The 24,497-nt window shown below is 47.6% G+C and overlaps 1 protein-coding gene across 3 annotated transcripts; it reads right to left on the bottom strand.

Annotated features, from left to right (window-relative positions):
- Positions 1 to 225: 225 nt before the first annotated feature.
- On the bottom strand, positions 226 to 23,705 carry FGFR4 (fibroblast growth factor receptor 4). 3 transcript variants are annotated; one of them, XM_044450981.1, is made up of 18 exons: positions 23,399 to 23,705; positions 21,857 to 21,997; positions 14,119 to 14,385; positions 12,979 to 13,068; positions 12,245 to 12,411; positions 11,161 to 11,284; positions 10,201 to 10,391; positions 9,170 to 9,308; positions 6,520 to 6,713; positions 5,791 to 5,936; positions 4,687 to 4,808; positions 4,451 to 4,561; positions 3,837 to 4,027; positions 3,080 to 3,202; positions 2,640 to 2,710; positions 1,802 to 1,939; positions 1,227 to 1,332; positions 226 to 1,086 (listed from the first exon to the last, which is right to left on the bottom strand). In XM_044450981.1, the coding sequence occupies exons 2-18, from the start codon at positions 21,948 to 21,950 to the stop codon at positions 940 to 942; spliced, it is 2,421 nt and encodes an 806-aa protein (XP_044306916.1). In that variant the 5' UTR covers positions 21,951 to 21,997; positions 23,399 to 23,705; the 3' UTR covers positions 226 to 939. The 3 variants fall into 3 exon arrangements, with proteins under 3 accessions (XP_044306916.1, XP_044306918.1, XP_044306917.1); XM_044450983.1 differs by lacking the exon at positions 23,399 to 23,705 and adding an exon at positions 18,313 to 18,376 and having other exon boundaries at positions 21,857 to 21,912; XM_044450982.1 differs by lacking the exons at positions 21,857 to 21,997; positions 23,399 to 23,705 and adding an exon at positions 19,305 to 19,517.
- Positions 23,706 to 24,497: the final 792 nt, after the last annotated feature.

The raw sequence follows: 24,497 nt of genomic DNA, 5'->3' as shown, positions 1-24,497 counted from the left end.
GCTGTAGCCAAGGTAGTCTAACTTTGCCTTCCTCGCCCTACAAACTGGAGAGACAAAGAAGCCTTTGGAGGGATGGCCGTGCTTTGAGATCCACTTCCCCAGAAGATGAGTCCTTATCAGACCAAAGCTTCCCTGGGAGAAGACCAGACCTTCCCAGGAGCAAAACAAATCAAAAAGACAAAAACAACAGCAACAACAACAACAAAAACCCCTCCAGGCAGAGGCTCTATTCCAAAAAATAATTTATGGGTGTGGATAATTCATGTGCATTAGAAATGATATGTACATAAATATTTATCTCTAGGGTTATGTACAAGGGACAGCAGGAACCAGAAGGGAAGGTCCATGCCCTACATTGGATGTCTGTCCTTGGTGGTGTGTGTCCAGATGAAGATGGGTGGCCTGAGAAAGCTGGCTGGCTCCTGCCAAATAATGAGATTTCATTGAAAAAATAATAAACTGGGAATAGTGTCAAACAAATAAGCAGGATGCCCTCTGGCTGGGGAGACTGTCCCATGGCTTGGGTAGGAGCCCAGGTATGTAGAGAATGCTCCTCTCCCAAGGATGAGGTTGCGGCCTGCTCATCTGGTCCTACTTCTCCTCAGGCAGCTGGTAGTATCCAAGGCTCAGCTAGAGCAACAGCTTTGAGGGAACCTGAGATTACAGAAGGCATAGAAGCACCAGCTCAAGTGGCAGGAGCACCTGCAGAGGTCTAAAAGGAAGGCGTCCTGTCCTCACCAGGGAACCTTGGGTTGCCTATGTCCAGCAGGCTCCAGAAGCTTGAGATGCAGACCTTGGGCCTTTGCTGACAGATGGCTCCCAGCTCTTTCTTTCACCAGGGACAATGTAAGAACTTCTGTTCCCAAGCTGCGTAATCCTCTAGGAACAGAAGAAGAAAACAACAAAACCTTCCCTGACCTCCACAGCCTGCCCCTGTCCTCATGTCCTCACATTGTGATAGGGGAAGAGGCAAGGGGTGATGGGCAGAGGATCATGGGTGAAGACTGAGTCATCAGAGGAGCAGGTGCTGGTAGTGTCTTCACAGGATGGAGAATACTGTTCAAATGGCATTGACAGGTCTAGATACTGAAAAGAGAGAGAAAGAACAACCATAATTATTCACAACAGATGAGGGCCTGGCTTCTCCCAAAGCCACTAGTTCTGTTGCAGATCAATGCAGCTGTTTAAAAAACTAACTCTGCCATTTCCTGGAGGTTTAAACCTACCTCTTCAGAGACAGCCACTAAAACCTTATCAAGTCCTTCCACCAGCTGCTTGAAGGTGGGCCGTTGGGAAGGAACAGCATGCCAGCATTCCCTCATCATCATGTACCTATTTGGGAAAAGGAGAGGACACCTCAGACACCTAGCAACCATTTCTGTTTGTGGATTTAAGTGTGATTCTTTAACACATGGGTCCTCAAACTATGGCCCGTGGGACAGATCTGGCCCGCCATGGCCATCCATCTTGCTGCACGGGAGGGGAGGTGGTGGCTTGCTCGCTTGGAGATGGTCTCTGAGTGAGCAAGCTGCCACCTGCCTCCCGTACGTGTGCGCTTGCCGCTGTCTCGCAGTGCAGGCAGGGAGGTGGCGGCTTGCTCACTTGGAGATGGTTTTGAACTCGCTGGGAGATCTCCGAGCGAGCAAGCCACTGCTGCGCACGCCTGATGCTGCCTCGTACACGCCCGACGGCACCCCCACCTCACCGGCAACAGTCACCACAGCCTTTCAACCGGCCCCCTATTCAAAAAGTTTGAGGACCCCTGCTTTAACTGATGCTTAGGAGGCACCATGGCACTTACAGTTCATGGGTGCAATTGGAGGGCTTGTCCATGCGGTGACCTTCTCTCAGGAGTTTGAAGAGTTCTTCCACCGGGATGCCTGGATATGGGGAACCACCCAGCGTGAAGATCTCCCACATCAGAATTCCAAAAGACCACCTTGAAGCACAAGTGGGGGTGGGAATACAGAGAGTAAGAAAGCCATAAGGACCTGCAGAATGAATATTCCCACTATTTATTTTATTTATTTATTTAGTAAACTACTATGCCGCCCCATTCGCCGAAGCTAGGGAATAATACCACAATCTAGCCTCAGAGCGTATATCATACCACAATGAAATGTGAAAAGCTAATCTCAGCAAAATGACATTTCTGACCATGGAGGTGGAACATGGGAGCTGGAAAGCACTGAGCATGCATATGCTGGGAACTATTCAGGCAGAAAATGGCTCTGTATTTCATGTGATCTTTGCCACAAGCTGGTTGCTGGCACCATTGTGCTCTGGTTTTTCATGCCAATTATGGCTCATTCAGTGCAATTGCTAGGAAACTGACAAAGTGGCTCAATTATTTTCCATATCCCCAGGGAAGGTGCATGCAAAAGGTTTCAGGTTCGATCCCCGGCATCTTGGATACAGCTGGGGTAAAATCCCTGTCCGCAATCTACTGCTTGTCAGTGCAGAAGACATGGTGCTAAAGGGACCAATGGTCCAATTTGGTATAAGATGACCTCCTATGTGTTTTTCTTTGTGTTAGGTCAGACCCCATTACATTCCCTTGTAATACTTGGCTGTCCTACAAAGCACAACTGTCCAGGTTGACTTGACTGTGTAACTAAACCCTGCAAAGTCACACTTACACATCACTCTGGTGCGTGTAGACCCTGTCAAAGAGGGCCTCTGGTGCCATCCATTTTACTGGCAGACGGCCCTGCAGGAAGAGAGACATTAAAAGCCTTTCATTTATTGCTATGCTCCCATGGTGACAAACCCTCTTCCAAGCTGAACCTTCTACCACCCATAGAACAGAATCCATATATCCATTTACACAGACTTTCCCAGCCTTGCTTGTTTACTATGCTGCTTTGGATACTTCGAAAGTGGAGAAAACTCTCTCTCCTCACTGATACACATGCCACTATGCACATGTCTGTGCCCAAGTGTGTACACGCATGCACACAGCCATAAACGCTTCCCCGTGCTCTTCCATAATTCCCCATTACTAGTCTCTCTCCCCATTCTTTCACCTACAGTGCCATGGGTCCTCACCTCCCCAAGGCATCTAATGCCTACCACTCACATTGCTGGTTTTCTTGTAATAGTCTATGTCGTGAACCCCACGGGCCAAGCCAAAATCAGCAATCTTCATGACATTCTCTTCTGTGACAAGGACATTGCGGGCAGCCAAGTCTCGGTGAATGCACTGCAGAGAGGGAGATACAGAGACAGACAGAAAGACAGGCATTTAGGCTTTAGGGATTCTACAGCAGCCTGGACGCCTGCTCACTTTTGGTGATGCACAGGGGCGACACACTGGGCCTACCACATGAGCATGAGTAGAAACTTCCCTGCTTCTCTCCTATGTCCTTCAATCTCTTCTCTCTGCTTTATCTCACAGTAGGAACATATGATAATGCTTTATGCTGGGTCAGACAGAACTGCTGGCACTGGCACCCATGGCTCCCCAGGGTTTCAGGCAGGGTTTTTTGCAGCCCTACTTAGAGATGCTGTGGATTGAACCTAGGACCTTCTGCATGCAAAGCATGTGGTCTACCACTGATCTGCAGTCCACTATGACCCCTCCAGGCTTGGCAGATGCAGCCCTTCATTTTTCTTTGGTTCTCTTGAACCAAGCAAGAGACTGCCTGACAGCCCAGATGCTTTCATATGCCACCACCTGACCTAGGACTTGAATTGGTGGGTTCAGTAGTACTTTTAAACAATGTAGAAGACACAAGGCTCCAAGACATCAATGATCTCTGATTGAGTGAAGGGAAGATTCAACTAGGTCACCCGAGCAGGTGAGGAAGACAATTGTTTGGCCGGACTGCCCTTACCCGTTTGGACTCCAAGTATTCCATGCCACGTGCCACCTGGTAGACACACGAGACCAGGTCTTTGAAGGAGAGCTGCTCCTCAGGCATCTTGGTAATATCAAAGGTGTAATCAGGCGTGGGAGGGCGACGAGCACGCAGATATTCCCGCAAGTTCCCCTTGGCAGCAAACTCCACAACCACATACAAAGGCCCTACAAGCAGATGCTACAAGTGAGCTTTTGTCCTCATAGAATATCCAGAATCTTCATGATCATCATCATCATCATTTATATACCGCCCCACAGCCAAGCCTCATATAATGCTAGCCTCTGACTCCACTGGGTGTCAGAGCTCCATTTTCCAGTCTGCAGTTGCAGCTCCCTCAGAGCGTATATCATACCACAATGAAGTGTGAAAAGCTAATCTCAGCAAAATGACATTTCTGACCATGGAGGTGGAACATGGGAGCTGGAAAGCATACATGTGCTGGGAACTCTTCAGGCGCAGTTGCAGCTCCCTGATTTCTCCCACAACGGGCCCAACCCCTCCTGATCCCATGCTCCCCAGCATCTCTACCTCTTGCCACACTGTATACCATGTCCTCTGCCTTCTAGCTCAGCAATGCAATCACTTACCATCTTGTGTACAGACACCCAACAGGTTGATGATATTCTTGTGCTGGTCCATCAGTTTCATCATTTCCATTTCTGAGATGAGGTCAGCCAAGTCCTTGTCAGTGGCATTATCTGGCGAGGCAAAGGAAGAAGATTATTATACACCCAAGCTGAGAGTGGGGAGGCCCACAGTCTGGCTTAGGACCAGGAAAGGCTGGAGAGAATCAGGTTTTTGTAGCCACATAAGCTGCATTTACCTTTCAGCATCTTGACAGCAACAGTTATGGGGCGCTCAGGCCGTTCCTGATCAATCCCGTAGGCTTCTGCTCTCACCACCTGTCCAAAACAGCCCTCACCAAGTGGCTTGCCCAGTACCAGCCTGGGGAAAGGAGAAAAGTAGTCCCATGTCATCATGGAGGTGTGTGTCGCATTTGGCTAGATGGGATCAAAGGCTAGGTGGCTGTTGTGAGCAGAGGATATGTCAGAGAGCTACGCAGTGCCAGCTGTGATGTGCAGGACTGCAACCACTGATGTGGGAATCTGAACCAAGGTCGATTGCTGTCTCTTAGACACACTCATGACCCATCCAAGTTGTAGCAGCACCCTTGACTGGGACTATCATTGGGGATTGTCTGGGTATTGATCTAGGATGCAGAAACTGCTTCCCAAGATTGTCTCTTTTATGGGTGCCCATAGCCTAACTGCAGGCATTCTGATATCAGAAGAATCTTTGGGCTGACAGGGCATAGAGCTAAAGGAACTGTCTAGGGCAGCAATCCAGGTCTGTTCAGCATTTTTTAAAGAGAAGGTCAACAAATGCTCTCAGACTCTGTTTGCTCTAGAACCAACTCTGCTCTAAAATACTTAGTATTCTGACTGCTATACAATTGCTTATTGAGGAAGGGGTGACGGAAACTCAAGCGAGTTCACAGATGGGGCAATGAAACTAGATGTCTTAACAGAAAATATTTTGGGGCCTTGGGCATGGCCTCACTTCTGTGGAGGAAGCAGCATGTGAACCGAAGAACAGGTATACATACCCCGTTATATGAAGTTGCTGCAATCCTAGCACTATTTTTAGAACTGCCATATTCATGAAGGTCATCAGGGCCCTGGACAACCAGGTACACCAGAACTTCCAGTGCACTTGCTACTTGAGTCTGCTGGACGTTCTTCACACATCTGTTTGAAGAACTGGCAGAGGTGGCCCCACATGTGGGAAACAGCCCTTTGTGTTATAGCAAGGGCACATTTTGACATGAAACTGGTAAGGAGGTAATTTGGTCACTGACATCACATTCAAGAAACAAGCTCAGGCAGCATCAGCCAGCAGCCTCAGTGGCACATGCAGACAAGCTTACCTGTCCCGTGGAAATTCCCACTTGGAGTCCAGTGGCAGCTCCACTTCCATGACCCCGGCCAGCATGGGTGTGCAGCTTGATGAGAGGCGGGTGACTCGCATCAGTGATGTGGTGGACTTCCCCGAGGAGCTTGACTCCAGGGAGAACTATGGAGACAGGGCAAAGATTGATTAGACTGACCCTTCCAGTGCTCAGCTCTAGAAGAGAAAAAGAGGCTAGATGCAGATTAACCACCAAAAGAGCTCTGGTGGCTGAGCAGAGCACACATCCCAAGGATCATGAGAACCGCTTGTGCCAGACTGCACCCAAGTCCATTTAACACAGCATTCTGCTTCTCCAGCACTGGCCTACCAGATAAAGGGCCAGATGAAATCGCTGTGGATGGACCCATTTCCCATGAATTTGGAGACCTCTCTGGACTGCTTCACTGTCTGCCTGAAATTTTACCATCCTGAATCATTCAGCATGATTCTGTTTGGCTACCCAACTGCCCACCACTGACTCCTGTTCAGAGTCTGCAGAAAGCATTTTATTAGAGATTGTGGGCTCTTGACAACTACTGCAGTGGCACAATCCTAGAAACACAGAACATAGAAACAAAGGGAGTTAGAAGGGGTCTCCCGCGCCATCTAGTCTGACCCCCAGCTCCAGCTGGCTCTGCTCATGACATGCCTACAATCCTGATTGTTCTGACCCAGTGTAAGGGAGGCCAGGGGTCCTGGTATATACCTGCCGGATGAGTGGGAATTTGGAAAGCTTGTGGACAGCCATGGGCTCCAGGGGCTGCTTGTTTGGCTGGATTTGCATCCGGCACAGAACTCCAATGACGGTAGCCATTGCAAAAGCCAAACATCCTGAAGTGTAGATAATTATCTCCGTGTACTTGATTTCAGGGGCAACCACCTCTTGCACTTGTTCTTCATCTACAAATAGCAAATGAAACCCCAGTTAGCCTGCGCCAGTGTTTAAGCCATCTTTGACTACCAGATACAGCAGGGATTGTTGCTACTGCAAGTGGAGTGGAAATATTAGGGTACAGACAACATGGCCAGGCTGCTCAGTCTCTTGCTAAGGCAGCTTGGGATCCGACTGCAGCTTCTCTCAGAATCATTCAGCACTCGCTCGCTCCCTTCCTCTCTCTCTCTCACACACACTCACACGCAGTTCATCTGAAACCTTCTGACATACCACTGGTTTCATTAAGAAAATTCAGTACATGTGTAGAACTGTTTCACTTAAAACAAATGGGGCTTCAGAAATTTGCCTGGATCATGCCGATATCCCTTTCTTAAAACATTACAGAATATTGTTATTTTGGAACTAAGAAAACATTATGTAAGAAAACTTAAGTATTCACAAAGGTTTTTTTTAACAAGAATGAAATGAAAAAAATCATAAATTTGTTTTGCTATGTAAGTTAAGCAAAAGTATTGCTAGTCATTTTGCTGCTCATGTATTATCTCAGAACATCTGTCATGCATAGCCAGCCTTCTATAATAATTTGCTAATTATTTATGTCTTAATTTTTGCTATTTTTAGTTTTAGATATCCTTTCACATTTAGAAGTGCTTATGCCTCCACTGAAAACCTGAAAGAAATTAACCAGTCCAGAAACTTAATGTCGTATTTTTCTGATGCACTGTTCATCACATCATTTATTAAACCCACCATTGAATTATAAGGTGATGTAATATCCCATATTTCCTTTAACTTTTGTTGAGAGGGTCAGCTTGACCAGTTATACTCTGGTCCATTCTGAAGAGCTTCCAGGGAATAAGAAATCATTCCATGGGCACTTTGTGGTGATTTCCCTTCAATAAAATGAAACAGAATGCCTAGAGCAGACATAATCATACTAAAGGAAAGGGGTCCTTGTGAATTTTACTCTACTAGCTGAAACAGCTATAGGGGGTGGCACTCGTCTCTGTTTCAATGGTCATGAGCCAGCGCTGTCCGAAGACATTCCTGTGGTCATGTGGCCTGTATGACATCACAGGGTGCTATTTCCTCCCCACCAAAGCAGTACCTATTTATCTACTCACATTACATGCTTTTGAATTGCTGGGATGGCAAGAGCTAGGGACAAGGCAGGGAAGGATCACCCTGTTGTGCAGCTTCAAACTGTTGACCTTTCGATAGGCAGCCCAGAGACTTAGCAGTTTAATGCACTGCGCTACTGCATCCCCATAATCATATTGGTGCACTCTAAATGCAATATACCACACATCCCATAAGGTACTGCATGGCCAATGCTCAAGGATTATGGGAGGTGTAGCCCAAAACATCCTGAGGGCTCCAGGTTGCCTAGTCCTGACCCTTGAGCCTTTGATAGACAGAAAGTTCTGAACACCTAAGTTCAGGTAGAAGTGTGTGTAAGCACACACTTAACATTGTTCCTATTCCAGTCAAGGGAGTTAAAAGCACTTCACATGGCTGCATTGTACTTAGGGCAAAGCAGATTCAAAGTCCAGTCCTTCTTATTTGGTTCTTGGGATTTGTACACTGTGGAGATGTACACAGTGTTTTTGTTTTGTCACCATATGACTTTTTTGTATTTTGACAACAGTAGATTCTTTTTGTGTAAAATTACTTGTGTAATTTTGTGATGTTGAATGGTAACCCAGTTTATTGCAAGTGGATCCATGCATCTTTCAATTTCTTGACCATAGTTTTCCAGTTTTCTACAGATCAATCTAATTAATTCCCAGGCATTGTAGAACATTTGTTGTAGATCTTTGTCCTGCTATCCATTCTCTGCTGTTGATTTTAGTCTGGTTTTGGCCTGTGTTATTTATTCTATCTTGCATTTTATTTTAATTTATTTGCATACTACCCAGATAACCAAAGTTCCTGGGAAGTTTAATGTATACATATAAATAAATGGAGCAGGCAGACATACCACACAGTACAATTGTTTGTCTTCTTCACTGGGAGAAGAAATGTTAAGTTACAGGCTAGACTATAGTCTGCTACTAACCTACTATAGCAAAGTCCAGCCTTTCCCAATGTGTTGCCTTTCAAATTCGTCAACCTCAACATTTATAACCCCCCAGCCATAGGGAAGTTGCAGTCCAACACATCTGAAGGGCACCCAGCTGGGGCAGGTTGGACTATGCTGTAGTATTACTCTTTGCCGCATTAATCTTTGCTCCCCACTTTGCCAGTGAAGAAAGCCGTAACCAGGAATTTATTTTTGTCTGTGGAAGGACTGTGAATTCTGCTCAGGTCTGGTAGTCAGAATAAATTCCAGGGTTCAGAATTCTTTAATTCTAGGTGAATGATTTTTTGTACCATGCTTAGTTAAAGGATCTTGGGGTTCTAGTAGAAAATAAAATGGATGCTGCAAGTCTGCTATCTGTCCTTTCCTTTTCTTCCTCACCTGGAAGCACAGTAAGCCAGGCTGACTGGTAGGACAGGCCAATGGAATTCCCCGCCAGGCACGTGTATTCACCAGCATCTTCCATGGAGACATTGTGCAGGTACAAAACTTCCACCTCTGAACTGTTAATATCTGCTGTCTGCCGAGATAAATTGTTGGATTGGGGACAGTGGTGGTGGGGAGAGATAGAGAGAAAAGCGTTACCTCCGGATGACACAAAAGGATTATTCCAATCCCCCCTTGACATGGAATATCTTCCTTGCTACCAATAAATCATCATCCTGTAAGAGCCTGAGCTAAGGTCCACATGATCACATTTCTGGTGAGGATACTCAAACCAAGTGTGCCATTGCTGTTGCTAAATTTACTTGCTTCTAAAGGGCCCTTCTACAGAAATCTAAGTAAGAAGCCTCAACTGTGCTTGTTGTTCAGGTAAGTAACACAGCTAGGACAACGCTAGGCTGATGGTGGTGTTCTCTGGCACACAAAGTGCCATGCAAAGACTCTGCTCCATAGACATCACTGAAAGAATCAGCTCAGGCAGTCTTTGGTCCTCTCTTTCTCTGGGATCAGCCACTTGTACAGTGACATTTTAGGAGAAAGTTGTTGTTTGAAAATGACGGAAGAGTCTCACAGGGCAAAACATGCAACTCTTAATCCTGGTGGCAGTTGTGTAGATGTGTGTGTGCTTCACTCTCCAGACTGGGGATCAACAACAGGTAGCATCCCCCCCTTGCCACTTCCTTGTACTCCACTGCCAGCACGGAAGTGAAAGAATTACTGATGAAGTGGATTTAGTGACTCCTGAACTTTCTGTCAAGGGCAGGGAGTGAGGCACTTGCCCAACATCCCTCACTTTTTTCTCCAAGTTTGCCCTTCAGGAAATCCACTAGTTGATTAGGACCATTTCTGGACAAAAAAAAAAAAAAAACTTGCTCAGAGCAATACCAACTACATGCTGTGAGAGCCGTCCCTGAACAATAGGCTCTCCTGCTTCCCATCTCTACCTCCCAAAAAGCCAGCCTCATTACCTTAAGCACTTGCACATAAGGAACGCCATCAGGGCCGTAGCTGCTGCCGTTCACCTCAATGTGTTTGAGCCACTGAATGTGGGGCTGGGCATCACTGTAGACCTTACAAAAGAACTCCACGTTGCTGCCCACAACGGCTGTGGTATTAGCAGGCAGCCCAGCTTGCAAGATCGGCCTGTGGGGGGATCTCTCTGCCAGAAAGAGAGCAGGGAAAGTTGTCCGCCACAGCTGAAAAGTGCAAGGTCCCCCGACGTAGATACAGTCACGCTCCGCAACACAGAAATCACCAGACATGGAGCTGATAATGGTATCATGGTAGGCCAGGAGTGCAGAGACTCTGTCAGCAGAGACGCAGCTTCCCTGTCCCTCCAAAAGCAGCACTTTCCCAGTAAAGTGGGATGTGCAATCTTGCCTGAAGTCCTGGTGGCTCTTAATCCCCTCCCCGCAACTTGTTTTAACCCAGTAGACCTGGCTGCATTTCTGATATGACTTAATATCACAGCCTGAACCCCCAACCAACACTGGCTCCAGAGCCTCTTTCCGGCGATTACAAGTAAGCCCAGAGAAGACAGATAATGAGGGGATGAGTGATAAGGGAGCAAAGGCTTAAATCTAGGCCTACAGATTCAGACATGGTTAATTAATTTCATCTGTCTTTATGGCCCAGGAGATCTTTAGCTTCCTTTGAAGTTGGTAGAGGGCTCAGGACATTTTTCTTCTCTTCAGAGAGCCTGAGGTCAGAGATGGCGGGGCCTGTTCCTTCCCACAGGAACCTGGCAGGCTGCCCGGGATTGGGGTCTGGCACATCCCACAAAAACTCAGAAGCACTCACTCATCAGCAAAGGAACCAGGAGCATCCCAAGTGGGCTAGGGATAAGCCACTCTATTTGCCTTTTCAGCTCGTATTCTAGGGTCCTGGGACTCCAGTCCAAGGACTGCTGGGTGGAAAAGCTATCTTACCCAGCACGTCCAGGAAGTAGCTGTAGCGAATGCTGCCAAACTTGTTCTCCACCAGGCAAGTGTAGTTGCCTCTGTCTGAGGGGACTACACTCTCCATGACCAAGCTCCAATGCTGATGCCTCAGCTAAAGAAAGAGAAAAAGTTGGAACAGATAAATTGCTTATTTTAGGTTTCTCTCACTTCTTTATTTCTCCATTCTTAAATTCAGGTGACCTCAAATTTTGAGAAAGTTGGTTTATTCCAGTCTTAAATTTGGTTTATTCCAAACTTTGAGGACTGAAAAAAGTTCATCTGAAAACACATAAACATTTTTGTATACATTTGTCTAATTATGCATTTTGTTAACATACACATTCTTGCAAGCAATTGTCATAATATACTGTGATATTATAGTCATCTAATATTGTCATTATTCATAATTTTCTTAATATATACAGTTTGTATCTGTTTTATTTTTCATTGCAGAAATTTATTGCAAAATTCAGAGAAGTGCACATTGTGAAGGGTAACAGAGTTCTGGTTCAGAACTGAACCATTAGGTAAGTTTGCATTAACATGGGAACTGAAAAAATTTCCCATCTCTAAGGAGAAGAAACAACCAATGTTACTATCAGGGTGTTCCTTATTTTAAAAGGTTGCTTATTCTTCCACTGTTTATAGAATGCATACCTTTCTTTCTGTATGTATGTATATATGTATGTATGTGATCACTATATTACGCCTCTAGATAATCCATCACAAAGTGGTTTACAAATATATCATATTATCCTGATGTTGGGGAACAATGGATCTTAGGCAAGCAGAACAGAAATGGATCAAGAGCCAACAGGTATACAGGGAGCCCTGGAGCCTTCTGGCCATAGAATGAACATCTGCACCCCTCCTACTCGAGCATTGTGGCTGTGAAGGTGATACTTAATTCTGCCTTCTCTGCAAGCATTTGCTATGGCTTGTTCCCATCCATACCCAGCCTTGACCAAATCTAGTCTTCAAGGCAGGTATGGTCCCAGGCCCACCAGGCTGGTGAAAGGAGAAAGAGGGCAAGGCAAGGGAAAGACCAGGCTTGAAGGGGCCAGCTTCTTACCCTGATCCCTCCAATACGGTGCTCCCCTCGGAAGTCCCGCCCATTCTTCAGCCAGCGGATGGTTGGATTGGGGCTCCCTGAGGCTGGGCAGCGGAACTTGACTGTGTTTCCTGCCGGGACTGCATACAGTTTCTTGTCCATTCGATGAGGATGTGTCCAGTAGGGTGCTGAGGAAGACATATGTGTGCTCAGTAGCAATTTTAAATTAAGGCACAGAGACTGTTCATCCCTAGAAATAAGGGCAGGTCTTGTGCCCTAGCTGGCAAGGGAGAGATGGGAGGAGAACCTTGGGTTGCTCTCAGAGAAGAGAAGCGCCATTCAAAAGAACAGTGACTGCCACACAAACCCGGAGGAATGTGCCATGATGACTGGGGAAGGTGGGAGTTGTAATCCAATGCATCTGGTGGGGCACCAGCATGGGAAGGCTGCGTTATGTCCTGGAGTGGTAAGGCTTTGGGAATAATTCTGCCATGGAACCTCAGAGCCCTGGGGAGAGAGGAGTCCATTACAGGAGATCCCCCAAGCCTGGCAGTTTGTTCCCCTGTTAACCTGAAGCTAAGTGCTGTCTGTCACACCACCTTGGAGTCCTCAGCTGGGCTGGGAGGTAGACAAGAAAGATGTCTCAGCATCCCATGTAGCAGGACCCAAGCATCCCTTCCTTGCCTCACATTCGTTCCAGCATGCTGCAACACACAGGATGGAGCACAGCACGGCCAGCTCAGGGTGATACTGACCTCGCCGGGTTTGTATGGGCTCTTCATTGGAATCGACATGGGCACTGTCTCCATCGCTGTCTTCGTCGTCGTCACCTGAGGCCAATGAATCTGAAACCAGAACAGACGCAATGTGATGCTATGTAATCCTCTCCCCCCGCCCCCGCGCTGCCTGCACACACAATAAAATAACCACAGAGCCCCAAGGAAGTACCAGCTTTCAAGAGAGGTTCTGGCTGCTTTTCCTTCAAAGTGTGGAGCAGCAGACAAAATGCTATCAGGGGCGTGTGCAGAAGCAAGTGGTGAGAGAAGGGGGAGAGTGCTGGCTACTGCAAACCTAGTTCCACTGCGAAAGGCAGGGCAGGCAACCTTGCAGGGTCTGGGAGCCAATGTTCACCCTCTGGACTTGACCAGAGGTTGCATATCCCACCTGATGCTGAAACGGCTGTTGCTGTGCACCTGAACCACCATCAAGCCTCGACAGTGCAGCACCGGGGCCACAAAAAGCCATAATGCTGCTGTAACTGAAGGTGTACATCTTATTTCAAAGGCATCACACTCCTGGAAGACCCATAAGAGTGCTATTTGTCTTTAAAATGAGGCACATGCTCACCACACGCCTTGTTTAAAAGGGGAAATGCATCTATTTGCGAACAGTCTGCTGCTAAAATTTGGTGGCATGGCTGCAGCACTGTGGGAAAGCCTTGAGGGTCAACGGTGCTTGAAAAACGGGCCGGTGGCAAGTGCCACATGTGGTCCACAAGCTGCATGTTGCCCAGGTCTGGACACAGTTCAGTTGCATGGGCTGGGTTGGAATGGAAGCTCCAGTCTGCTCCTGACGGCTGCAGGTAGGGCAGTGCTGTGAGGCAGTGGGTAGCAAGGTCTGCGCTGGTACAGGGCTGTAGCCAAGTGGTAATGCACAGGCTTGGCATGCAAGAAATCCTAGGTTCAACCCTGTTTCCTCCAAGAGGTGTGGGGAAGTACCCCTCTGCAACCCTGAAGAGTCTGCCAGGCAGTGCTGACAGTATCGAACCAGATGCACCTGGCTCAGTGTAAAGCAGTTTCCCATATTCCTTGTGGCCGCAGCTGGCCTTTTCAAACAAGGAGCATCCTGAAGCAAGGCTGGTGCACCCAAGGCCTTGGCTAGTCTTGCTCTCTTACCCACAACAGAGATGGTAAAGTTACGCAGGCTTTCCCCAGTGCTCCACGCCCAGCATGAGTAGAGTCCTGAATCTTCATAAGTGACTTCAGAAATCTCCAGCATGCTCTGCCGCATGCGGATGCGTCCGCTTGGGACAAGCTGCTTGGCTTCCTTGTACCAGGTAATAGCAAGGCTGTGGTTGGTCCTGCAGTAGAGCTTCAGCAGGCTACCAGGGTCCAGTAGCAGGTGCTCCTCTTCTGCCTCTGGCATATGGCTGCCAAACATCTCTGGAAGGGGACACAAAATGCCAGTTAGAAAACTGTACACTTAACATGCATAATACAAACAGTATTATGGGATAAGTAACAACACCAGCTACAAAGTAGGGACCCTTTACCCTAGGCAGAACCCAGAAAACACCAGTCTAGAAGCTCCCATTTCTCCCTAGGCCACCAAAGAGCATGAGGAGCAGCAGAGGCAAGAAGCAAGATTTCTCCCTATAATTGTGGGCCTGAGATGCATTGGAAATGGACAAGTGGTTTGTCATTGTTTGCACATGCTGCCAAGAGCAACCAGCCACCAAGTGTGCCATCACGGATAAACGTGTTGATGATAAAATGGCAAATGCCAGAGGGGCAGATCTGACTGAATTCTGCATCCTGGCACTGCCACAGGATTAGTTTTACTCAGCTGGGAAGGAGAGGTGTTCTGCCTATATTCACTTCTGTTTTTCCGAAGCTAACTCTCAACAATTAAGAAGGTCCTTGGGGCCAAGCCCTAACTAAAATTAAAGCCTGCAGGCGTATTTTCCATTGTTCTCATAGTGGGCAATGCCTGGGAGATGCTGTTTTGGAATATTTGTGAGCTGCCTGAAATTCTTCAAAATTCAAGAACTTGTAGAGTGCAGCAGTGCCAAACGTATTGCTCTTCCTTAATTACATTTTGGGAAGTTTATATTCTGAGTCTTTTCTCTTACTGTTCCACCTGCCCTCAAAATGAATTTCTTCTGCTAGATAATGCTGTCCTATTAATAATAGTCCTAAGCTTTCATAATGAGCACATGTGATAACAACTGATGTCAAGCTACTGTCTCTAACTCCATCTACTATTGTTGTTATTAGTCTTAATGCACTACTTTTCTATCCTGACTTTTTTCCTTTTGCAAGGTAGTTTGCATGGTCTTCCCACTCTCAATGTAATCTTTAAAACAGCCCTGTGAGGTAGGTTAGGCTGGGAGGCCATGACTGTCCCCAAGCTACCAGTGAGCTTTGTGGCCCAGTGTGACTAGAACCCTGATTCCCAAGTCCCTTTCCAGCACTTTAACAGCTACGCCACACTAGCTTTCTTTCTTTCTTTTGATTTATATCCTGCCTTTTTCCTACAAAGGGCTCAAGGCAGCTTACATCATTCTCCTCCTCCATCTTATCCCCACAACAAGAACCCTGTGAGGTAGGTTGGGCTGAGAGTCTGTGACTGGCCCAAAGTCACCCAGTTGGCTCCATGGCTGAGCAGGGACTAGAACCCAGATTGTCTGAGTCCCAGTCCCATGCTCTTAACCACTACGCCACACTGGCTCTCAATATAATACAGGATAGCGTTGCTGTCATTTGTTTCCTAATGAACAAAAATATATTCTTGCAGTGCAAGGGTTTCCAATGCCAGGCCTAACTTTTAGTATGTTTGTAAATACTCTTTTAAGAAAGTTAAGGCATTTCACAACAACCGTGCTATTTGACATAGTAGGCAATCTACAATTCATGTTCTGTTCTTATATCACAATCTTATGAATGTTTACTCAAAAGCGCATTGCACTGAGATGAGCGGGATTTACTCCCAGGTAAGAAGGTGTATGATTGCAGCCTTTGGGCACAATCATATGCATGCTCAGACAAAAATAAGTCCCACAACTCCCAGCAGGGCTAGCTGGGGGATGATGGGACTTGCAGGACTTATTTCTATCTAAACGTGCATACAATTGCACCGTCAAAGTGGACCAATGAAATTAGGTTTGAGAATAAAGTATTACTTATATTTTAAATGTTCTCCACATTATTTATTTGTTATATTTATATCTCACCCTTTCTGTTCAAGAAACTCAAGGAGGCTTACATATTTCTCTTTCTGCTCTCAGTCTTATTCTCACAACAACAACCCTGTGAGATAGGTTGGGCTGAGAGCCTGTGACTGGCCCAAGTGAACTCCAGGGGTGAGAGGGACTAGACCCCAAATCACTGAATCCCAGTCCAGCACTCTTAACCACTACACCACACCACTAAATGGATTAAATGTCCCCACTCCCACTTTTTTCTGCAACATACATGCCTTGCATTTCTATTTGGGAGCGCTTGAATTAGTCGCCGATCCCCAAATTGACCAAAACAAGTAAAAGTCCAGGGAGAAGGAGGCAGGGGAGAGAGGTCCACAGAAGGAGCAGTGCGAGGGGCATGGATGGGCCTCCCTGCCTCTCTCCATGATTATTACTGGAGGGAAAGCGCAGCAGTCTCAGGCTCTGGCTTTTCGTATAGAGAGCAACCAAAGAGAGCTGGACAAGCTCCGACACTATAGGAGAAACATTTTCTCCATAGCTCCCAGCATTTGTCAACAACGCACGGTTGACTGAACATGTTCACCACATGTGCAAGCCAGTGCGCACAAGTCCCACAAAACAGAGATTTTGATGAAGAAAGCCAGTGTCCAGGGGATGTATACTCAGAGCAGAGGCTTACTGGGGACATTGTTGTTGCTGCTGCGAAAAATTCTTAGCAGAGGATGGGATTTTGAAATAGAAACAGGTGCAGCAAGAGGAGGACTTAGTGCCGGAGGGAAAGTGCAGGCACATCTCCCAGCCGGGCCGGGCCGGGCCTCTTCCGTGTGACCCCCTGGACCCTGCTCGCAAGGGCCTTTGTCCCGGTGCCTTCCTCTGCCTCTTGTGCTGTGGAGCAATGATGTCATCAAAGCCCCTCTCTTGCCATTCCTGGACAGGAGAAAGGATCCCCATGGACAATGGAGTATGACTTCTCTGCCCGGGCCCCCTCCTCTCCACAGTCGCTCTGTGGGGGCCTGGATTGAGTGGTCACTCTTGCGGCCCAAAGTGACTGTTTTGACAGACTCCAAAATGAACATGTCAGGAAGCCCATGACCACGGCCCCTCCCCCCCACCATTGTCCCGGCCGGCCGTGCTGCGGGGCTGCTCCCCTTTCCCGTGCTCTCCCTGCCCTGGCTTACAATAGGGGCCAGCCCCCTTTCAACAGACGGCTCTGTCATTAGCTCTGCCTCTGCAGCTTGTGGGGTGGGGAGCAAGCAGCCCAGGGAGCCCCTGCCACAGCTCTGAGCAGCATGCGCTGCTGGGGGCAAAACCCCACCGAGGAACAAGGTGGCAGCCCTCGCCTGCATCGGGCGGCTCCAGCGGCCCGCCTGGGTGACAGAACCCCTTCTCTCCTCTCCCCTTCTCTGTGCTGCATCCCTCCTTGCATCTCGCCCTCCCTTGGCCCAGAAGCCTTCCCTCTCCCCTCCCCATGGCATGAGTGGGAGTGAGAGGTTTCACACTCAGTTGACTCCAGAACTTCCCACCTCCCTGTTTGTCTAACCCGGATTTGAACTATAATTGCTTTGGTGACCCATCCTCCCCCGACATCAGCTTGAGTTGTGGGAGCCTTGCCAGCTCCCCCTTTCGCCCCTCAAACCAGCCCAGCCAAATACCAGCTCCTCTCTCCATGCTCCAAGGCTTACGGTGCTGGTCCTCCATGCTGATTAATATGAGCCTCCTTTCAGGATGGAGACAGGGCTTTGGGGTGCTCACGCTGTCTTTAATGCCAACCAACCAACATCTTTCCTACTCATTCTCCTGCCTCACCCACAGCATCCGCCAGCATCAGAGGCAGGGGAACTTGCAACCTTGGCAAGCGAGAAGTACTAATCCTTCTTCCTTTGCCCCTGAATCTCAAAGCCAGCCCAGGATACTTTGCTGCCCAAGGCAGGGCAGCAAATGTCTGTCTGCCTGTCCCTTCCCCACCCCTCCCCTGTCAAGGTACAGGATAGCAAAGCTTGCACCAAGTTATTTTGACCCCTTAGGCAGATAATGCATTATGAAACCAGTGTGTTATACTGGTTGTGGTGTTGGATTGGGACTCGGGAGATCTTGATACTAGTCCCTACTTGGCCATGAAGCTTGCTAGGTGACTATGGACCAACTACTGACTCTAAGCCTAACCTACCTCACAGGGTTGTTGTGGGAATAAAAATGGAGAGTATGAGGTCTGCACAAGCTGCCTTGGGTTCCTTGCAAGAGGAAAAGAAAAGATATAAATATCATAGTAAATAAATAATAAATACAATCTCACAAATGCCATGCTCTGTAAGAATGTATTAATAAGAATGAAACAATCAACAATTTGTTTCTCTTTCATGACAGCAAAAGACAAAAAAAGCCACATGATGCATAGCAACACCTAGGGTTTTTTTAATTGAAGCATCTATTCCCAAGTTTGATGGCTCTTCTGCATAATTCACTAAGACAATTTGGATCAGAAACTGAAGTAATTTCACAAATATTGCTACCTGGAGTGACCATCATGCTTGCCTGACTTCATCCTTGACCCTAAGAACCTGATTCTGTGCTGCAGGCCATGTGTCCCCCACAGCTTTGCTACAAAAACACTTACAACAATCACTAAGGTTAACTTGAGGGCTTTATAAGAAAATGGTTTCAATCTGATAGGAAAGGAAGGAAACCTCCATCCATGGAGAGCTTTAAATAGTTATGAGAACCATTGATCAGGCACTTAAAGGCATTTTTCTGTCTAAACATATATAGGACTGCACCAACAGCGGCCTGGAAAGATGCGACTGAAGGATTCAACTACCATATTGCCCTCTTTTCACTGTCCGTTCTCCAAAACAGACTTGGTGATTTCTGGATGATTTTGTTGAAGAGTTCAGATCCTAACAAAGACATTCACAGAGCTGCTACCTCCAGCAAGCATACAACAATCAGAAGCAAATACGATATTTCAAAGCTCTACTGGTTAAGAGAATCCCAGTTAAGAGAAAACTGAGGAAGGGGTCTAGCCACACTGCCTGCTAATAGTAGATTCTGACACATGCATTCAATGCTTTGCAAATGTCCAACACCTTCCACTTTTAATAAATCTCCAGTGGATTTGCATCCCATGAGCAGACATGCTCAGAACTACCAAATATAGCTCACCTATGTACAAGTAGGATCTACCACAGGACGCATGATGCAAGCCTAGAAATAGAAAGCCCCAAATTCTTCCTCTCTTGTATGCATGCTGCTCACTTGAGCAGATTGCAGAAAACAACTTGAAACCTGCAATAACCTTTAAACCAATGTTGTAGTGGAGCCAGGGCTCTCAGGGACGCAACACCAGCACTTTTTGGTCCCGACATCATCTGCCACTTGCCTTGGAACTCCCAGCTTGCTCTGAGCTTAGCAGCACAATATTTCCTCAGGCCTTTAAAACAGATAGCTGAATAAAGTGGTGGCGGGAAATTAGAGTGATCAGAGTGCTCTTACGACAGCAATCAGGGCACATTAGCAGCTGGCTGGCACAAACTGCAAATGTCCCAACTGTTCGGTGGGTGGGCCAACCATGAAGAAATGTCTTTTCTCAGGCATGAGTGATGGTGCCAAGCACCTGGCATGACAATCTGTCCTTCGCCCTGCCAGGAAATCCTGGAAGTCCAAAACTATTCAAAAGCATCTGCAACCCTGGCAAATTAGGTTACTCAGTGAGACCAACCATAATGAAACTGATGATATCAGCCATATAATGTAAGCAATTCCTCAAATGCCAAACTATATGTTTATAACATGGTTTCACAGATAAGTGGAGCCCTGTGTTGAAACTGATCTCATGATCTTTGGCTGCATAGCAACAGCTCCACAACCAGAGCTACTGTAGATGTTTCAACAGACTCTTAAACTCAGCAGTTTATGTAAGCAATAGCAACCCTGTGGGATAGTGACATACACACATTATAGCCTACCATACACAATCCACTCATCCCTACTTGGCTGAAGTGCAGTTAGTTTCAATCTGTAGTACCTACCCATTTTTTTAAATCATCAACAGGTTAAAAGATCAGTATGATCAGTCATCATGAAGCAAGATAACAAGTACATTGAAGGAAGAATTGGTTACTTATCCCTGATTGTAAAAGGGAAACACATGAGGCATAGATGCTCATGACAGAGAAAAAGAAATTAGGCCCATCAAGATCTTGGTCACCCGGACAGGTTACTCTAGAAAATGTTACTGGCACAGATGCCTTTGAGAGCTTGGGGAAAATACACATTTAAATTTTGTCTCACTGTGCAATTGTCTACTGTGCAATTTGAATAATGATTTTGAATCAGAGACTTCCTATACGTTGGATAGCATGAGTAAAACCCACCTATATGAACACTTTTGCTATTCCAAAGCTGGGCAATACTTTGTGACTAGTACTCTGTGGTCCATCAACCACTACAATGTAGTGGCTTAGAAGGGGATGTGGATAGGAAGAGAAGAACCCAGCATTAAGGAACAAGGGTGCCTCTGAGCGCATGCTCAGTCCAGGAATATGTTGTCAGTGCTGGAAGAGCTCACAGGCCAGTTATGTAAAAAACTGTTCCTGGTTCCTTGCTGCTCCAAGCTTTTTCTAATCTAAATATCCTAATTTAGAAGTGGGAGAATAAATATATTTGTTCTTGTTGCAAAACAGTTTGGAGTCAAAACCCCTTGGTGATCTAATAGAAATCATTTAGAGATTGACCAGTAGTTCCCAACCTTCTGATCATCCCTGAAGTACTGCATACACAATGTCCTGCCAATGCAAGTACTCTCTACCAAAGCAAATATTTTTATTGTCTCTGTGTTTGCATTTTAACTGCTTGTTTTATTGTTATTGTTGGGATACGTTTTAACTGAGTGTAATCTGCTTAGAGGGCCCTCACACCAATTAGGTGGAAAATGAGTCAAATAAATAAAGATTGACTTAGAAACCATACTTGCTGCTCTACAGCCATTTCCACAGCACTGTTCATGCTTTGTTCACCCATATGTGTGGGAAGGAAGAAGCCTGGCAGATCCAAGCATTGTAAGCAATATACTTTTGAGTCTGAGATTATGCCAACTGTATCTATGGTGGATCTGCTGCTTGCATAGTGAGACGTCTTTGTATTAGCACAGCCTAGGGTGTGCCAGATGTTTTGGAGACTGCAATTCCCCAGTCAACCTACCCAGAGAGCAGCAGTTTAGGGAATGCTGCATTCACACGTTAAGGAAGGAAGCTTGCAACATATTGAGCTGTTGTTGCTACCATGACATAAAATCAGCCTAGGCAAGTAATCTGAACAGGGTTTGAAGAGCTGCTTCTGGTTTCCACCTTTGCCTGGTTTCCACCCTTCCACTCTTTTTATGCAGTCTTGGCAAGCCACTGCCTCTCAGCTAGAAAGAGTAACTCCTCTGCAACCCAGAGTTCTCTTGTCCCAGCAAACTCAATGAAATATCATACACATACTCTGAAAACAAAAGGGGCTCTATATATCAGTTGCCATCACACAACCATTCTATCTGGGTTCCTGTCTCTTGCACCCCAAAACACCTTAATCCAGCTTTCTCTAACCTAGAACTCTCCAGATATGTTGATCCTCAACTCCCACCATTCCCATAGCACATCTGGAGGAAACCTCACTGGGAAAGACTGTTAATCTTTCTTCCCATCAGCAGTGCCCTTTTCTCCAGTGACTCTTACCTGGCTCCATGGTTCCTTCTGTGGAAGCTGCTGGCCACGCACATGTTGTTGCCACTGCTAGGAACCTGAGAAGCACGTGAAACAGGGCTGTCATCCTGTTGTCTCTTCTTCTCCCTTAGTTCCAAGTTGGACTGTCAAGCCCTACATCAAAGAGGAAAGAGATGGGTCACTCCTTTATCCTTTGGTTTTCCATTCACATTGCAAGCATGTACCCTACATCCACAGCCACCCAACACCCTCAAGTACCATCACTTATCTTTGGGACAAGGAGAAATATAATAACCAAGATATCTGGTCCAGAAGCCATTGCTGGTGGCTGGATATTCTCTTTGGAAGAAAAGAGCCAGTAGTGGATGCATTCAGACATGCAATGATCTAACGTATTTGAGTTTAACCATCCAAAAGGACGCCCATCATTAAACATGAGAAGGCCACATTACAAGATGTTGATATGGAAGTGAACACATTTTCTGAGCTGCACAGAGTCATCTTTACAGCTCTGATCCTAAGAACTAGTTTAACTCTAAGGGAAGTGAAACCTTGGCTTGAGGTATCATGCCATGCTCTAGAGCTCTTCTTGGTCAAAGGTCACCAGGTGAGTTACAGGAGCTCATGCCCTGCTTGGACAAAGAACCCCCTTGGGTTAACCACAGGACCTTTGGAAACAATCCTTCCAAACCAGCACGGGAACATTCCAACAACTGTTCCCTTCTGCCACAGATCTCAGTAGCCCGTCCTGCTCATACACTTCTGTAGCGACCACGAAGATGTCCAAGAAGCGGTTCATGCCCAGGTCTCCAAACATAAAGCCTGGCTGTAATGTGGGGCACCAAGAAATGGAAGGAGAATGGCACACAATGAAATTGGGGTAATTAATTTCGAATAGGCAGGGAGTATTTGTAGGTCCGGAGTGTGCCCATGTGCACATACAAGTCCGTGGCACAAAAATACACCGGGTGCAGCGCAGAGAAAGTCAGATACAGGATTAAGTCCCACCAAATTCATGGGATTTAAGCGCACTAGTTTCGGCCCTGTTTATTCAGATGGGATTTCGGGCTGGGCTTGTGGAAATGTAGCGCAGTGCCCGCGGAGTGCGTGTTCAAACAGCGAGCGCGTCTATTTGAACGGCGCGAGTGTGCCTCTTGCTTCGATGGCGTGTGTGTGCGCGCGCGTATGGGGTACACTTGCGGGGAATGGAGTGTGTACGTGGTGATGCGAGTGTACGAGGGGAGGGAACTGTGCCCAAACAGGGCAGCTTAATCTTTAATCCAAGCGACAAAGGGCTTTTCCGGAGCTGCGCGCCTGGACACTTTGGTCACAGATTTACAGAGTGTCCCGGCTAAAGTCCACCTCATCACCCCCGCGGGAAGGGAGCTCCTCGCCCCGCCACGCCCGGGGAGCCTCCTGGCCCTGAGTGGACAAGAGCCCCTGAGGAGCTGAACGCCAGGGCGCCGCGCCGCTGTGTATCCGCGATCGGGGCTCCTCCCGAACCGTTTCCATCCCGGGTGCCCAGCGGCGCCCACCCCGGGGGCGGGGACCCACCTCAGCTCCTCCGGCCGCCTTAGCGCTGCGCCGCCGCTCCGTGCTGCGGCGCGGGCTCCATCCCTCGCGGGGCAGCCGGCTGGCGATGGCGGTGACGCTCCAGTCCTCCGGCCGCGCAGCCCGCCAGCGGCGACGCGTCCCGCGCAAAGAATAATCCGCCCGGGGAAGCGCTGCCTGCTTCTCCGCACCGGCCACCGCGCCTGGCTCGTCCCAAGCCAACAGGAGCGAGATGCCCAGCCGCGCTCGGAGCGCCACTCCGGTTCCTGCGCCTTCTGTCGGCTTCAGCAACAGGCGCGGGGACTTTTTAGCGAAAGCTCTCAGGTTACACCCCCGCGCAGCGCCCAGCCGGCCCGCTCCGAGCCAACAATGGGCCGCGAAAAGAGCCGGGCACGAGGGGGAGGATCGCAGGGACCCTGCCCCGCCTCCGTCCTTGTTCCCTCCCTCCGCCGCCTGCGCCAGGGCCTTTTCACACTCACATTAGCTAAATTCTCTTACCCAAAGCTCCGGCAAAGGGGATTAAATGCAGTTCATTCTCTGCCGGGGCTTTGCTTCCTCTCTGTTCGCGGTGGTAACTGGAGACACCGCTCATTAAACTCCAGCTCGCAAGGAGCTCGTCGTGGGAAGGAGGTTGCCCTCCGGAGGCAGAGAAGCTGGCGCGGGACGTGGGGCTCGGCGGAAGAAACAGCAGTGGGGAAAAATCAAAAGCCCATGGAATGGGTGTGTGTGGAAACGGCAGGATCCTGCACCTGTGGAGCTCACTATTGCGTTGCATTTTTCTGATAAGAGAAAATAATTACTTTTTTTGTCTTCCTTCGGGATGTCCATAATAGCCAGGTCCCACTGAATACACGGGCTAACCTGCTAATTCCGCTAAGTCCTTTGGTCTGATGAAGCACAAGACTATTAGAATTGCACTGATCTAGTCTCAGGCAGTGAGACATTGCCAGGTTATCCCAGTTGCAGAGGCAGAAACGCAACATAAAATGATCCCTCCCTCCAAGAGATCAACATGTCTTTGAACACTGCACGAAGCATTTCCAGTTCCCTGCAAGTTAATGGGAAGACATGTCACAGATGACCTGTCAGAAATGTAAGCCAA

The sequence above is a fragment of the Varanus komodoensis genome, unplaced genomic scaffold, assembly GCF_004798865.1.
Source record: "Varanus komodoensis strain SLA01 unplaced genomic scaffold, ASM479886v1 scaffold6_1, whole genome shotgun sequence".
In the NCBI taxonomy this organism is placed as follows: domain Eukaryota; kingdom Metazoa; phylum Chordata; class Lepidosauria; order Squamata; family Varanidae; genus Varanus; species Varanus komodoensis.
This window is presented reverse-complemented; position numbering and strand designations above follow the sequence as displayed.